Raw genomic sequence first — 16,772 nt, forward strand, 5'->3', positions numbered from 1 at the left:
CTGAAGATGGCGAGCCTATTTTAAATTTGAAGATTTTATTTCTTTCGAAAACTAAGGACCTGCGCGGCTAGTGACGCAGACCCCGCCCGCTGAGGGTGGGCGAGCCCTGTCCGTTGAGGGTGGACGTCCCTGAATTCGTTTTCTTTTCGATTGGGGAACTCGCGCGGTTTGTGACGCGATCTTGCCCAATGAAGATGGGCAAGTTCCTATTTTTTTTGTTCATTGTGATTTCTTTTGAGAATTTCTTTTTATTCATTCTTGCAAGAGCGAATTCTTTCGAGGGATGCTTGAATTTAGTTGTAACCTGAACGTGGGTTGACAACGTGTTTAGACGGACCATTGTCTTGTGGTCATCATCTTTCACGGTTTTGAGCTAGTCTTTATGGCTCAATTTTGCCACTACCAGGGTCCTTGATTAGGGGACTATGTGTAAGTATCAACGGAGACCTTTGTCTTTGAGGTCGTAATCCGGTTTTATTTTTTGAGGTTATCCAAACACGGGACTTCGTACAGTGTAGTCTGGGAATACCGTTTTAACTTTGCACACTTTCGTTTGAAATTTATATTTTCTTTCGAGCCCCCAAGCACTCGTGCTTGACGGTCATTTTTTGTCAAAGAGGTTCCTACGCATTTCGTAATATCTTTGATCGTGTTTGGGATCGTGCTCGTAAGTGCGAGCGATCTTTGTAGTGGTGTGCTACCTTGACAAAGTCGTGAGGTTCGACTTTCGGTAATTTTCACGTCGAATGAGTATGGCAGGGCCCACTAGAAGTTAGGGCCTTTTTTGAGCCTGGGTACATTTTCGGCGCCCAGGCCTGGGCGTTGAAATAAATTACGCCCAGGTGGGGCGTTGAAAGTGTTGTTTGGGCTGGTCTTTTGATGACACAGTTGGCCTCTTGTTCATTCGTTTATTTCACTTGGAAGTTCTATGTATTCTCTTTTCTTTTGTTTTTTTTTCTTTGTTTTAAGAACGTGATGATTTTCTTGAGAAGCCGTAGCCGATTGGTAGACTACGGTGCTTGTTGCTTTGGGGCGATTATTTTAAGGAACTGTTGCTCTTAAGGCGTACAGTTATTGCGATAGTTGGGCGAGTCTATATGGCCCGAGGAGCATACCTTGATGCGTAAGACTTTGACCGCTCTTGTTGTTGTATATTTTTCCTTTTAAACGCGTTCGTGAATGTTCGATACTTAGAATGATTATATGTACGTGCGAACGAGCGTTCATAGAATGGCCGTTGTGTGCGGTTCCATTAATCAGTTTGCTTGAATCATTTTTTTTTTAGCAATGACTGATTTCGAATAGTTTGCTTAGAAGCTTAGTAGGGTTCAGGCCTATTCACGAGGTGGGCTCAAACATCGTGCCCTTTCGATAGTTCAAACATTTGCTTCGAGATATTTTTTTTTTTTTTGCTATAGTTGTTTCGTAGCTTGGAGCCCCCAAGTATGCATGTTGGGATGCTTCCTCTTGGCGTACGATTTTGTAGGTTCTTTTGAGAAAGATGCCTTGGGATTCCGCTCGTGTAGGTGCGAGCTATCCCTTCTGTGGTAAGTAATATTTGGCTACATTTTAATCTTTAATGTAGAAGTCGTGTGGCTTGCATTTTGAATTTGGGCGATAAGTAGTCTTTGCCTCTTTTACACGTGCTCTTGGTTGTGCCTACATTAGTGCAATATGCCTTACTCTCTTTTTTAGACTTGTACCGTGGGATGGTTGAACTTATGGCGCGACGTAGGCTTGTGTGGCCTAACAGCGTGTCTTAGAACATTCCTCCAGGTGTTGGGATATCATTATTATTTTTTGCATTGGAGTACTTCATTACGCCTCGTTCAGGTGTTCGAACAAGTGTAGCACCTTCTGCGTGGGTTTGCACGGCTTATTACTTCGTTCGCTGCGAGGATTCATAGGTGTTTCTTCCTTATTTTCATATCTGGGCAAACTTGGCTAGCAGATTCAAAGATAAGAAAAACCACAAGGTAATCAGTGACCTGCAGATGAAGGAGAAAACAAGGCACAGAGAAAACTGCCTTTCTCAAGCAAATCCTTGCATGTATTTATTTCAAAAGTATTCCTTAGGATATGCTCGGTAACCTTGCCAATGCCTCCAATCTGTTCATAAAGCATAAAGAAATGAATTGATGAACACAAGTTAGCATACACCAGACTATTTAATTGGTTTTACATTTCTCAATTACTACCAAACTTGAGGAACCCCTTCTTAGCCTTCTATACAAAAGCAAAGAACAAAGACAAGACTCATAACAGAGGTACCTTTCTTATCGGGAGGGAGGATATGAATGTCATCACAGCCAATCGATCATTTGGCAAAATAAATTGTCCATTTGGCTTGTTTATATCTGACCAAACCTAATTCATACAATCAATATAATACCAAGAATTTAAAGTTTGTAAGTGTGCTATCTACTAGAATCAGGTTATTTCCTGATGGGCAATAAATTCCTGTATCTTTAAACACATCAATGGCTATCAAATAAGGATGGAAGGAGTATCATGGATAAGAATGTCAATAGGAAAAATAAGCATTGTTCACACAATGACAAATTTGATTTCTCTCATAGACCTATGCCCCACTAGAGCATTGCATTAGTTGCATTTTTATCAGACAAGAGATTTATCCTAGTCCCAAACAAGGATTTATCCTACTGCAAACCCTACCCATAAAAGTTTTATTGTCTGTCCACGATTTGATAAAGTTGTTTTCTATTTCAAAGCCCTTCTCTGCTTCTAATCTTCTGAAAAATCTATTACACTATCAATTGCCTAATACTATGGCCTTGAAGAAATGCTTATCACGCCAAAGTTGAATTAATTTCATATGTATGCCAAGAGTTATCATCGATGAGATTTTATCAGTTATTCAGTCTCACTCTCATGGGAATATGGGATAATCTTGCAGCTAAGACACCATCAATGGATAGCCAGGTCAAATGATGGGAAAAAAACATAAAGATGTCGTCAGATTCTTGAAATTATGACGTATATTATAGAAAAGATATTACACATATATCCTAACATGGACCTTATATTCACCAGATTTAAATGCAATAAGAAGTAAATGAAAATATTTAAGCACCTTAGCCAGTAATCGATTAGGAGCCACACCAGCACTACATGTCAAACCAGTTTCTTCAAAAACACCTCTTCTGATCTCACCAACAACCTTTTGTGAAAAAGTATACGAAAAAGGGAAACAAAAGCATTCAATCATACAGAAACTTGAGTTATGCAAACAGATAAATCAAAGCAGAAGAATAATAGGACAGAAAAGGCAGGAAACGTTTGCCAAGAGAAAGAGAAAGATAAAGATAAATTTTGGGAAGCTTTGGGAAGCTTGAATAATACAAGAGAAAGATAAATTTCAGAAGCAGGAAGAAGTCGCCAAAATCAGCCAATTCTAAGGGTTTCGATTGCAATTACTCCAACTTCATTAAAAACCGATCAAGGAAAACCCTGTTGATGTAGAACTAAATTAAAGAAAACCAAAATCGCTTTTCGTAATTAATTAAAATTATCAATTAGAACCCTAGAAATTGCAAATCTCTCCCTAAATTTTTTTTTTTTTTAAAAAAAATAGAGAAAAAAATTACCTTATTCAGATTATTTTTTTCACCTTGTGATGTTTGTATTTCTTTTGTAAACCTTCATCCAAACTCAAATTCGAGAGGTTAAAGACACCAACGGAAGAGGTTCAATCCGCCTTATAAATATATAATACAGGAGTATAGGGTTAAATTTATAAAATCGTTTTCTTCATTTGAGCATTAACGACGAGCATGATATGGGAATAGCCGCTCTACTTTTGTCTTTAAAATTAATTAGAAAGACGCGCGGCGATTTGGGTTTCATTTTCCAATTTTACGACAATTACTTGCGCTTCGTCGTTATACTATGGTCGTTAAAAGGCCCATTTTTAGTAGTAGAACAACACTCCGGCCAGTGCAACAGAACAGAACAACATCTGAACAACAGAACATCATCAGAACAGAACTGTCTGTTGCTACTAGCAGAGAAAAGAAAATCAGCAAAAAATGTATTGACAACACTAAAAAATGTATTGTATTCCTAGGCTTAGTTTATCATTAATTGTTGATTTTACTAGTTGATACAATCAGTAGTTTGTATAGGAAAACTTTAGTCAAAGGCAGCTGATATCTAGTAAATTTTAGAAACCTTAATACCTTATTGAACAAATGACATAAGATATTGAGATTATTGCCAAATAGGAATACAATACATTTTTGCATCAGAAAGTCCACAGGTGAGAAGGATATCCAAGCAGGCATTAAATCTCTCATAAACCTGCCTAGCTGCATCTTCATGATTGAATGTCACATTATAAGGAACCAACACAACAAGATATCCTTCCTTTGCCAATAGCTCAATTAGATAGCTGAAACAAAAACAAAAAACCACAAAGAACAGCAACACTCAGTATTCATGTTTTCTATCTAAGAAAAAAATATGTAGACTCAAAGTTACTGCTTGTTTATGCTCCGAAACCCACAAATCAAATACACAAACCAAACTTTCAGAACCAATAATAACAAAACCCATACTTAATTCTGCCGCAAGAAACCCAAATTTCTCCCGCAAACAAGATTATGAGAACAAAATAAATTAATTAAAATTAAATAATCCAAACAAAACCATAAACTATACCCAATATCTGATTATTTTGGTATTAATAAACACAAAATTATACAAAAATCAATCAACATAGGAACATACGAATTCGGAGCATACCAGTTCGAAACATCAACAAGCCATAAAAAACGCCCAAAACTAATGTAAAAAACATACCAGTTCGGATGATTAAACCTTCAATGTCGTAGATTTCGTAGCAAACTCCAACAATAGAAGCTTCAATCCTCTGATTTCGTTCCTCTTCTGTCTCGCCTTTTGTTCTTGTGTGAATCGTGAGATTTGTGATCGATTAGAGTTTAGGAAGGAGATGGAATATTAAAGAAATTGAGGAAGAATATCTAGGGTTTAAGAGGATGAATCACGATATTGGTTCTGAGAAAGTTGTGAAAACTTAATTTGTCCGGGCTTTACAAAAATAATCCCGCTGTTGCGCTGTGACTAAATGCAATTAACGACGACTTTGTTTTTTTTTCCTTATTAATTATTTACTTGTTCACAGTAACGACGGTTTTACTAGATCAAGTATCCTTAGTTTTAATCAATTACTACCAACAATTGGGCTTGTCGTAATAATGTAGTGAAAATAGACTATTAACGACAAAATTTTCATTTCGTCGTTAATAGTTTGTCGTTAAAACTGCAAATTCTAGTAGTGAATATTCAGCGCCCAGGCTGGGGCGTTAAAGATATACACTACAAGAAAGCGCGTTATTACCAACCGTTTTTACCGACCGCCAAAAAAACAGTCAGTAAAAAAAAATTTATCGACCGCAAATTACGCAGTCGCTAAATTTACCGACCGAATAAAGAGCGGTTGGTAAATTTAAAATTTACCAACCGTCTTTAAAACGGTCATAAATTTAGCGACCGCTCTAGCTCCATTATGACTAATTAGCAGTCGGTAAATACCCGACTATTATCAAAATAAATTTTAAATTTTAATAACCGTTTATTTAATATCTCCGACCAATAAGCGGTCGCTAAAATAAAATAAAAAAAATTTAAAAAGTAACTACTGAACACAATTACTGACCACTCTTTCCTCCTTCAAGATATTCGACCATTCAAAAAAAATTAAAAACGCGCACAACTCAACCACCTGAGAGGTCTCAACCTCACGTCGCAGCCACGACCGCGCACAACTCAACCACCTGAGATCTGGCCGCCACCCACCGCGCACAACTCAACCAAATCTCCGACGCAAGGCGCCCCCCACCCACCGCCACCTGAACTCTCGCCGCCACCCACCGGCCCCCCACCGCGCACAATCCACCCTCCCCACCGACTCGCCACCCACCAAGCCAGCTGCGCACAACTCCACCGGCCCACCCACAGGCGCACAACTCCACCCGGCGGCGCACGGTATTAGCTTTTTTAGTTTCTTAATTTTTCATAATATTACTCAAATGCTTCAATTTATCAAACCCTAACTTTGTTGTTTGTATCAAATATAGATTTTCTATGTGAACTATGTGAACTCTTCGATCTTTGAAGGTAACTTTTTTTTCTCTTCCAATTTAGTGACCCATAATTATGGAATGACTTGTTAGATAATCAATATATTTTTTTTCAATGAATTTATGGAATGAGTTGTTGGAAAATTATGGAGATGTATGGAAATTATGGAAATTTTATGAAATTTTCAAGGAATGACATATTTAATTATTCTCTAATTATTCTCTATTGATATGCGCATATTGATATAGCATAATCTATTGATATTGATATAGCATAATCTATTGATATTGATATGCGCATATTGATTATTCTCTATTGATATGCGCATATTCTCTATTGATATAGCATAGATTTGGTATATATTCTAATTATGTATAATCTATTAGTATGTGTAAGATTTTATGAAATTTAAATTTATACCAAAATTTCAAGGAATGCCATATTTAATTTGATGTATGTTAATGTAATGAAATTTTGAAGAAAGTTTCAAGGAATGTCATATGAGAAACAACGAATAATTTAGAGAATGAATTTGAGTAGTAAGTAAGTTTATTGTAAATGCATTTTATTATTTATATTTGATTTTTATCCTTATTGGCTTGTGTTTAAGTAATTATTGATCTTTATATAAATTATAAGTAAATTATTGAACTTTATATAATTTATAAGTGCGTTTGAATAAATTATTGATCTTTATATCATTAATAAATTATTTAACTTTATATCATTAATAAGTATTGATTTTTATATAATTAATAAAATCAATTATTTGATTGTTTATTTAGAAAACTTCGAGCGGTAGTTAGACTATATAGTAGGTTTAGTAACATGATTAGTGTGAGATGTGTAGAGATTGGTTAGTAACATGTTTTTTGTGAGATGTGTAGAATTTGGTATCATGAAAAGAAGAGAGCGTAGTTGGATGTATGATAGACTCGACGGGCGCAATCTTATGCCCGACTTTCTCAAGGGGGTTGGAGAGTTCATTGAGTTTTGCAAAGAGCATCCAACATGCAATGATGGTGACAAAATAAGATGCCCATGCCCCTTGTGTGATAACAGACGTTTTCATGATACTGAAACAGTTAGAGTACATTTGTACAAGAAGGGGTTTGTTCGTAATTACTATCAATGGATATGTCAAGGGGAAAGCTTAGTAGAGTCCTCTCGTGTTCAGCCAAATCAATATCGGGATATGGTTATTGATGCTCTTGGAAATAATCAAGAGCATTTGTTGAATGAAGAGGGTAATTCAGTTGAAGAAGAACCAAATGATGAAGCTAAGAAGTTTATAGACCTTCTAAAGGCGGCTGGAGATCCATTATATGAAGGGAGAAAACTCTCTGTGTTGGAGATGGCATCAAGAATTGCAAGTTTGAAATGTGAATTCAACTTACAACACAGGTGTGTAGATGGGTTTGAATCTTTGATGAATGATGCGATTCCAAATAACAACCAAATGGGTAAAACTTTCAATAGCACAAAGAAGGTTCTTGAGGGCTTGGAACTTCCTCATGAGAGGATCCACACATGCCCTAAAGGTTGTTTGCTCTTCTGGAAAGGCGATGCACAGTTAGATAAATGTAGAGTATGCGGAAGTGATCGGTATAAGAAGACTGCAAAGGGTAAGCTTATTCCAGCAAAATTTCTAATCTATTTTCCAATCACACCGAGGTTGCAAAGGTTGTATTCTACCAAGAATATTTCGGAGGATATGACTTGGCATGCCAAGAATCCCCGAGTTCAAAACACCTTCGCACATCCTAGTGATAGTCAAGCGTGGAAGCACTTGGATACAACCTTTCCTAATTTCGCATCAGAGCCACGAAATGTCAGGCTTGGTTTGTGCACGGATGGATTTTCCCCCCATGGTAAATTTGGATCCCAATATTCATGTTGGCAATTTATTCTTACACCATACAACTTGCCTCCATCGATGTGTATAAAAAGACCATTCATGTTCCTTTCTTTGCTCGTTCCCGGTCCTAAAAATCCTAAAGGAAACTTGGATGTGTACATGCAACCACTCATTGAAGAGTTGAAACAGTTATGGGAGGTTGGGGCTATGACTTATGACATCTCGAGCAAGCAAAATTTCAACCTCCGTGCAGCTCTTTTGTGGACTATTAGTGATTTTCCTGCATATGGCATGCTATCTGGATGGTCCACTGCCGGAAAGAAGGCTTGCCCTTATTGTATGGATAAAAGCAAGGCATTTTGGCTTGAACATGGAGGTAAAGTTTCATGGTTTGATTGCCATCGACAATTCCTTCCACATGATCACCCTTTTCGAAAGAATAAAACAGCTTTCTGCAAAAACAAAGTTGAAAATGGCATGGGTCCGCATATAATGTGTGGAGAAGAATTGTGGCAATGTGTGAAGGACTTGCCTAAAGCAACTGATGGTCCTGAAGCTCTTAAGAAGTTGAAGAGTGCCAAAAAGGGTTGGTTCAAACAAAGTATTCTATGGGAACTCCCATATTGGAAGGATTTGCTTCTTCGTCACAACTTGGATGTCATGCACATTGAAAAGAACTTTTTTGACCAACTCATAAACACTGTGATGGATGTGAAAGGCAGCACCTCGGACACCACTAGTGCAAGGAAAGATATGGCTAAGTATTGTAAACGTCGGCAGTTAGAGCTTGGAAATGGAAATCAAACCATGCCCAAAGCACCCTTTGCACTTGACAAGGCTCAAAAGAAGGTGTTATGTGAATGGGTTCGAGACTTGAAATTCCCGGATGCTTATGCTTCAAACTTGAGCAGGTGTGTTAATCTTCAATCATGCAAGCTGTATGGAATGAAGAGCCACGATTGTCATGTCTTCATGGAGAGGTTACTTCAGGTTGCTTTGAAGGAGTTGCTTCCCTTGCATGTTTGGAAGGCAATTACAGAGATTAGTCAATTCTTCCGAGACTTATGCGCCCCCACTATCAAAGCGAGTGACATAGATCGCTTGGATAAGAATATAGCTGAGATCTTGTGCAAGCTAGAGAAGATTTTTCCATCTGCATTTTTCAACTCAATGGAACACTTGCCAGTTCATCTTCCACATGAGGCAAAGGTTGGTGGTCCCGTCCAGTACAGGTGGATGTACCCATTTGAAAGGTAATGAAAGTAAAACAAATAAGCGTAAATAAATTATTACTTTAAATATCTTATATGTATACTAGTAACGATTAATCACACTTACATAATTTATAGGTTTCTTAACCATTTGAAGCGTAAGGTTGGAAATAAGGCACGTGTAGAAGGCTCCATATGCAATGCTTACCTAATGGAGGAGATTTCGAACTTTTGTTCCCACTATTTTCAACCTGAGGTTGACACCAAAGCAAGGGATCTAGGAAGAAACGTCCATTCGGTTGTGCTGAACCAACATGACGTTAATATCCCCGAGATGTTCAGGGTTGATTGTGGTCATGCACCTACTAAGGGCCGTTTGCGCTTCTTGCAAGACATGGAGTATGATCGAGCACATCTTTATGTGCTTGCAAACAGTGGTATCTTAGGTGAATATGAAAGGTAATAAACTATAATTTAATTATTGTAAACTCTTCTAACGACGTATTTAACCTTGATTTCCTTAATTACCATAGGAAATTTGAGGAGCACATTCTCCAAACTCAACCTCACATTGTAATGGAGGATATTTGGAGTAAATGCGAAGCCCAGTTCCCTGGATGGTTTAAGTCACATGTGAGATTAATTGTATTTTGCTTTTATTCATATACAATATTAATTACTTACACTAGTCATTGAAAGAAAAAAAAAATTACTAACTAATTCTACGAATTAGGTTCTCCGGTCTTTGAGTCCTAATGATGTGACACAGGCGCTTGCGATGGGCCCCTTTAGACAAGTAAGGACATGGAGTCGGTTCTATGTGAATGGATATAATTTTCAAACTCATGACTACGGCAAACACAAGTCAACTATGAATTATGGAGTGTGTGTACAAAGTCCTGATGAAGTTGACTACTTTGGCATTTTGGAGGAGGTGATTGAAGTTTCTTATTGTGGTAAGCTTCAAGAGTACAAGACAATCTTGTTTAAGTGCAGCTGGATGGATTCCGTGAAGGGTATGAACATTCATGAACAATACAAACTTGTTGAGATCAATCATTCTAAGAGATACCCAAAGTATGACCCGTTTGTATTGTCTTACCAAGTTAGTCAAGTATACTTTGCACATTACCCCAGTTTGAAGAAGGATAAAGCCCAATGGTGGGCTGTGTTTAAAACTAAGGCAAGGTCTGTGATTGATGCTCCGGTTGACTTAGACTTTCTGCAAGAAGATGCAAATGAGGTTTCTTCAGCTCTTTGTGCTCCAGATGAGATCCCAGATTATGAAGATCAAGAAAATGATGATGATAATGACGATATTAATGATGGTGATGTTCATAGTATGAGTGATGAGGATGAGGATGAGGATGAGGATGAGGATGAGGATGATGATGATGAGGATGAAGATGATGACGTTGGTGATGAAGATGAGGATGAAGATGATGACGTTGATGACGATGATGATGATGGTGGATACGAAGATTAACTTGATCGTGCTGATTTTGATTCTATTTGGTTGTTTAATTTTAGGTTCAAGAAATATTATGTGTGTTGTCTTTTATGATTGAACTTTGAATTATGTAGTTGTTTATTGAACTTATCATTGAACTTTGAATTATGTAGTTGTTTGTTACTTGTTATTAGGTAACTAAATATGTAGCGTTAGTTTATTAATGTTAATGCTTGGTTTGTGTTCTACTAAATAAACAGATGTCCAATCGAGGAATTATGTAGTCGTTTGGTAAACTTATGATTGAAATTTGAATTATTTAAACTTGGTTTGTGTCCTACTAAATAAACAGATGTCCAATCGAGGAGAAAATTCAGCCATCCGTAGTCGTTTAGGTGCACGTGGAGGTGGTCGTGAAGGTGGTCGTGGAGGTGGCCATGGAGGTGGCCATGGAGCTGGCCATGGAGGTACTACACGGGTGACCCAACCCTCACTTGATACCTACTTTGATGATGACGAAACTCAAGGTCAATACTCTGAAGAGGTGGTACCTGATTCACAAGCAAATGAAGAAGCTGAGGATTCTGGAGTGATTTGGATGGCACCGGGTGAACTTTGGTAAGACTTAGAGTTACATTTTAATTATTTTATCTCATGTATGAATTTTGTAAACTAACGTTACTTGTGTTTTTTCCTATTCCACTATGTAAGGTTTGATCACAGTTCCATTTCGCGGGATATTACTAACGTCATCCAGAAATATTTCAAGAGTCCTTGGACGTGTTATACCAAAGTTGACAAGGATACAAAAGAGCATTGGTTCACTCTGTTCAAGGTATATTCGATTTTATATCATGTAATGTATCACTTTTTATTCATCAACTTGCTATAAATGTAACATAACAAAATATCCCTTCTTTTCTTTTCTTTTGTGTAGAGGACCTATAAATGGTTGCCTGAGTTTGACCACCTTGCTGTGCATGATTACCATGCAAATGCATATAAACGAGTTAAGTAAATCCACTACCAAATAACAAGAAAGAGCGATGGAAAGAAGCCAGATTGGATGCCTGAGGAAGTGCATGCAGAAATGATGAAGCACGTGGATGATGATGAATTCAAGAAAAGATCTGAGCAGGCTAAGAAAAATAGAAGAGGGGGTTCATTAACCAACAAAGTTGAACCATCACATTTCCAAGGTTCCATTTCCACAACTGAGGCTGCAAAGAAAATGGTAAGTTTAATAATGTGACTTAATTTCATTTAACGTTGTTAGTAATTTGATTATTTACACAAATGACTTGTATGATTAGGCAAAGGAAAGTGGAGGTGTGATGCCTACAGCCGGTGACTTATATTTGAGGACACACACCAAGGAAGTACCGGGTAAAGGGAAAGTCCCTTGTAGTAGCAAAGCAAAGCAAATCAAGGTAACAAAGCTTATGAAACATGTTTTAAGTTTAAAATCTGCCCCTAGGTGATGTAGTTGAAAAATGGGACCGAAAACGCCTTATTTAGCCTATATATGACCTATATCGACCAAATATGTCCTAACTGTGCTTAAATTGCTTAGAATCAGTTTTAGAAACCTTTAATATGCCACATAAAACATGTAAATGGTTTGAAATGACAAGTTTGGTTCCTTAGTTCAAAGTTGGGCGAGAAAATGACATTTTAGGCAAAATATGACCTATAACGACCAAATAGGCCTTAGATATGAGTAAATACCTTTGAATGTGACTTAACAAGTTCAAACTAAACTTATGAAACACGTTTTAAGTTTAAAATCAGACCCTAGGTGATTTAGTTGAAAAATGGGACCGAAAACGCCTTATTTAGCCTATATATGACGTATATCGACCAAATATGACTTAAATGTGCTTACATTGTTTAGAATCAGTTTTAGAAACCTTTAATATGCCACATAAAACATGTAAATGGTTTGAAATGACAAGTTTGGTTCCTTACCTCAAAGATGGGCGAGAAAATGACATTTTAGGCAATATATGACCTATAACGACCAAATAGGCTTTAGATGTGAGTAAATACCTTTGAATGGGACTTAGCAAGTTCAAAATAAACTTATGAAACATGTTTTAAGTTTGAAATCAGACCCTAGGTGATTTAGGTGAAAAATGGGACCGAAAACGCCTTATTGAGCCTATATATGACGTATATCGACCAAATATGACTTAAATGTGCTTAAATTGCTTAGAATCAGTTTTAGAAACCTTTAATATGCCACATAAAACATGTAAATGGTTTGAAATGACAAGTTTGGTTCCTTAGCTCAAAGATGGGCGAGAAAATGACATTTTAGGCAATATATGACCTATAACGACCAAATAGGCCTTAGATGTGAGTAAATACCTTTGAATGGGACTTAGCAAGTTCAAACTAAACTTATGAAACATGTTTTAAGTTTAAAATCAGACCCTAGGTGATTTAGTTGAAAAATGGGACCGAAAACGCCTTATTTAGCCTATATATGACGTATATCGACCAAATATGACTTAAATGTGCTTAAATTGCTTAGAATCAGTTTTAGAAACCTTTAATATGCCACATAAAACATGTAAATGGTTTGAAATGACAAGTTTGGTTCCTTAGCTCAAAGATGGGCGAGAAAATGACATTTTAGGCAATATATGACCTATAACGACCAAATAGGCCTTAGATGTGAGTAAATACCTTTGAATGGGACTTAGCAAGTTCAAACTAAACTTATGAAGCATGTTTAAAGTTTAAAATCAGACCCTAGGTGATTTAGTTGAAAAATGGGACCGAAAACGCCTTATTTAGCCCATATATGACGTATATCGACCAAATATGACTTAAATGTGCTTAAATTGCTTAGAATCAGTTTTAGAAACCTTTAATATGCCACATAAAACATGTAAATGGTTTGAAATGACAAGTTTGGTTCCTTAGCTCAAAGATGGGCGAGAAAATGACATTTTAGGCAATATATGACCTATAACGACCAAATAGGCTTTAGATGTGAGTAAATACCTTTGAATGGGACTTAGCAAGTTCAAAATAAACTTATGAAACATGTTTTAAGTTTAAAATCAGACCCTAGGTGATTTATTTGAAAAATGGGACCGAAAACGCCTTATTGAGCCTATATATGACGTATATCGACCAAATATGACTTAAATGTGCTTAAATTGCTTAGAATCAGTTTTAGAAACCTTTAATATGCCACATAAAACATGTAAATGGTTTGAAATGACAAGTTTGGTTCCTTAGTTCAAAGTTGGGCGAGAAAATGACATTTTAGGCAAAATATGACCTATAACGACCAAATAAGCCTTAGATGTGAGTAAATAACCTTTGAATGTGACTTAGCAAGTTCAAACAAAGCTTATGAAACATGTTTTAAATTTAAAATCAGACCCTAGACTATTTAGTTGAAAAATGGGACCGTAAAAGCCTTATTTAGCCTATATATGACCTATATCGACCAAATATGTCCTAACTGTGCTTAAATTGCTTAGAATCAGTTTTAGAAACCTTTAATATGCCACATAAAACATGTAAATGGTTTGAAATGACAAGTTTGGTTCCTTAGTTCAAAGATGGGCGAGAAAATGACATTTTAGGCAATATATGACCTATAACGACCAAATAGGCCTTAGATGTGAGTAAATACCTTTGAATGGGACTTAGCAAGTTCAAACTAAACTTATGAAACATGTTTTAAGTTTAAAATCAGACCCTAGGTGATTTAGTTGAAAAATGGGACCGAAAACGCCTTATTTAGCCTATATATGACGTATATCGACCAAATATGACTTAAATGTGCTTAAATTGCTTAGAATCAGTTTTAGAAACCTTTAATATGCCACATAAAACATGTAAATGATTTGAAATGACAAGTTTGGTTCCTTAGCTCAAAGATGGGCGAGAAAATGACATTTTAGGCAATATATGACCTATAACGACCAAATAGGCCTTAGATGTGAGTAAATACCTTTGAATGTGACTTAGAAAGTTCAAACAAAGCTTATGAAACATGTTTTAAGTTTAAAATCAGACCCTAGACTATTTAGTTGAAAAATGGGACCGAAAACGCCTTATTTTGCCTATATATGACGTATATCGACCAAATATGACTTAAATGTGCTTAAATTGCTTAGAATCGGTTTTAGAAACCTTGAATATGCCACATAAAACATGTAAATGGTTTAAAATGACAAGTTTGGTTCTTTAGCTCAAAGTTGGGCGAGAAAATGACATTTTAGGCAATATATGACCTATAACGACCAAATAGGCCTTAGATGTGAGTAACTACGTTTGAATGTGACTTAGCAAGTGAAAACAAAGCTGATGAAACATGTTTTAAGTTTAAAATTAGCCCTTAGTTCTTTTAGTTGAAAAATGGGAGCGAAAATGCCTTATTTAATATATTTGTTATGCATGGGTGATAATCATTTTAATTCTTGTAGGAAAACTATGAAAAAAATGTAGCTGAATGTGTTGAAAAAGGCATTGCTAAAGATCCCAACCAAATCTACTTTGAGACAGTAGGTGGGAGAAAGAAGGGAAAGGTCCCCGGGCTGGGGAGTGGAGACTCTCTATACTTTGCACCATCTAGAAGGGGTGGTAGTTCTTCTAGCTCATACACCCCATCTATTTATTCTCAAATGTCATCTCGATTGGAAGAGACTCAACAACAGTTGACCCAAAAATCCATTGAGCTTGAAACAACAAAAAATCAGATGTTAAAGGCTATGGAGGACGATCTACTTTTGAGGCAAAGGGAGAGAGAAGAAAGAGAAGCAGAGCGACTAGAGCACCAAAGGGAGATGGAAAGGGAGAGACAAGAGAGAGAAAGGGAGAGACAAGAAAGAGAAGAACATGCCGCCCAGATGAAAAAGGCAATGGAGTCTTACGAGCGGATGTTCAGTCAATGTACTGGTTTTCCTTTCTCGCAGTCGCAGGACCCTTGAGATCCAACCGGCGGCGGGACACCTTTATGTTAGGTAGTTAGTATTCTTGTATTAGTTTGAACTAGTTATAACTTTTCGTATTAACATGTTTGAACAACATTATGTGTATTATGAATCTTTGTTGTATGACTTTGAACAGGTTTAATATTATAACATCGATCAGGTTTCATACGATTTTACAGAATTTATATAAATTCGTATATATACAGGCATATATAATATTTACAGGTACATATATAATATTTATACAGGCATATAATACAGGTATATATGCGATTTTACAAAATTGGCTGCAAATGATATTTGCATAATTACCGACCGCAAAGGCAGTCACAAATTTAGTGACCGCCACTAAAGCAGTCACTAATTTAGTGACCGCTACCAAGGCAGTCACTAATTTAGTGTCCGCCTAGGCAGTCACTAAATTAGTGACCGCCACCAAAGCAGTCACTAATTTAGTGACCGCTAGGGCAGTCACTAATTTACCCACCGCCACCAAGGCAGTCACTAATTTAGTGACCGCCACCAAGGCAGTCACTAATTTAGTGACCGCCTAGGCAGTCACTAAGTTACCGCCAAAGCAGTCGCTAATTTAGTGACCGTCTAGGCGGTCGCTAAATTAGCGACTGCCTTAGCGGTCACTAACTTAGCGACTGCTTGGCGGTCACTAATTTAGTGACTGTTTATTGCGGTCGCTAATCCTGTCGGTAAATTTTAGCGACCGCCTTCCAGTTGGAGTTTCCTAAATTACCGTCCAGGTGAAAACTGACCGCTTTTTTGCGACCGTTGCCGGTCGCAAAATCTTTTACCAACCGTTTTTCGCGTTTTACCAACCAATTTTAGCGGTTGGTAATTAATCAATTTCTTGTAGTGATAGGCGCCCAGCTCTGGGCGTTGAAAATTATCTCTGGGTATATTTTGACAGTTCTTATCCTTGATTTTTTTCTTTCGCTTTTGCTTTGGAACGAGGTAGACTGTGTAATGGGGGCGCTTGTAGGGCGAGCGTTACGTGCAGTAGTTTGATCGGAGTTTTGGTGACTCGCGATTTTCAGTTACCCTTGTTAGTGGGGTGACTTTATATATTCTAAGTAGTGCTTAGAATTTGGGAGGGGTTGTAGCCATTCTAAGGTTCGTTTTACATGATTAGACCTTAGGATCGTGCCCCTATGATGTAT

General features: G+C 37.0%; 3 protein-coding genes across 4 annotated transcripts; 2 read left to right on the forward strand and 1 right to left on the reverse strand.

The window, feature by feature from the left end:
• Positions 1 to 1,968: 1,968 nt before the first annotated feature.
• On the reverse strand, positions 1,969 to 5,055 carry LOC130460978 (DNA polymerase kappa-like). 2 transcript variants are annotated; one of them, XR_008921242.1, is made up of 5 exons: positions 4,822 to 5,055; positions 4,256 to 4,411; positions 3,095 to 3,181; positions 2,272 to 2,367; positions 1,969 to 2,109 (listed from the first exon to the last, which is right to left on the reverse strand). XR_008921242.1 is itself a non-coding variant. In XM_056828824.1 (5 exons), the coding sequence occupies exons 2-5, from the start codon at positions 4,338 to 4,340 to the stop codon at positions 1,981 to 1,983; spliced, it is 453 nt and encodes a 150-aa protein (XP_056684802.1). In that variant the 5' UTR covers positions 4,341 to 4,411; positions 4,822 to 5,055; the 3' UTR covers positions 1,969 to 1,980. The 2 variants fall into 2 exon arrangements, 1 of the variants encoding a protein (XP_056684802.1); XM_056828824.1 differs by having other exon boundaries at positions 4,200 to 4,411.
• A 306-nt stretch (positions 5,056 to 5,361) lies between these two features.
• On the forward strand, positions 5,362 to 11,660 carry LOC130461727 (uncharacterized). Its single transcript, XM_056829909.1, has 5 exons — positions 5,362 to 6,027; positions 6,120 to 6,159; positions 10,995 to 11,260; positions 11,354 to 11,477; positions 11,580 to 11,660. Exons 3-5 carry the CDS (start codon positions 10,995 to 10,997, stop codon positions 11,658 to 11,660), a joined length of 471 nt encoding a protein of 156 aa, XP_056685887.1. The 5' UTR covers positions 5,362 to 6,027; positions 6,120 to 6,159.
• On the forward strand, positions 7,076 to 10,937 carry LOC130461726 (uncharacterized). Its single transcript, XM_056829908.1, has 5 exons — positions 7,076 to 9,234; positions 9,331 to 9,651; positions 9,726 to 9,825; positions 9,962 to 10,532; positions 10,903 to 10,937. Exons 1-5 carry the CDS (start codon positions 7,076 to 7,078, stop codon positions 10,935 to 10,937), a joined length of 3,186 nt encoding a protein of 1,061 aa, XP_056685886.1.
• Positions 11,661 to 16,772: the final 5,112 nt, after the last annotated feature.

The sequence above is a fragment of the Spinacia oleracea genome, chromosome 5 (genome assembly GCF_020520425.1).
Source record: "Spinacia oleracea cultivar Varoflay chromosome 5, BTI_SOV_V1, whole genome shotgun sequence".
Classification (NCBI taxonomy): Eukaryota; Viridiplantae; Streptophyta; class Magnoliopsida; order Caryophyllales; family Amaranthaceae; genus Spinacia; species Spinacia oleracea.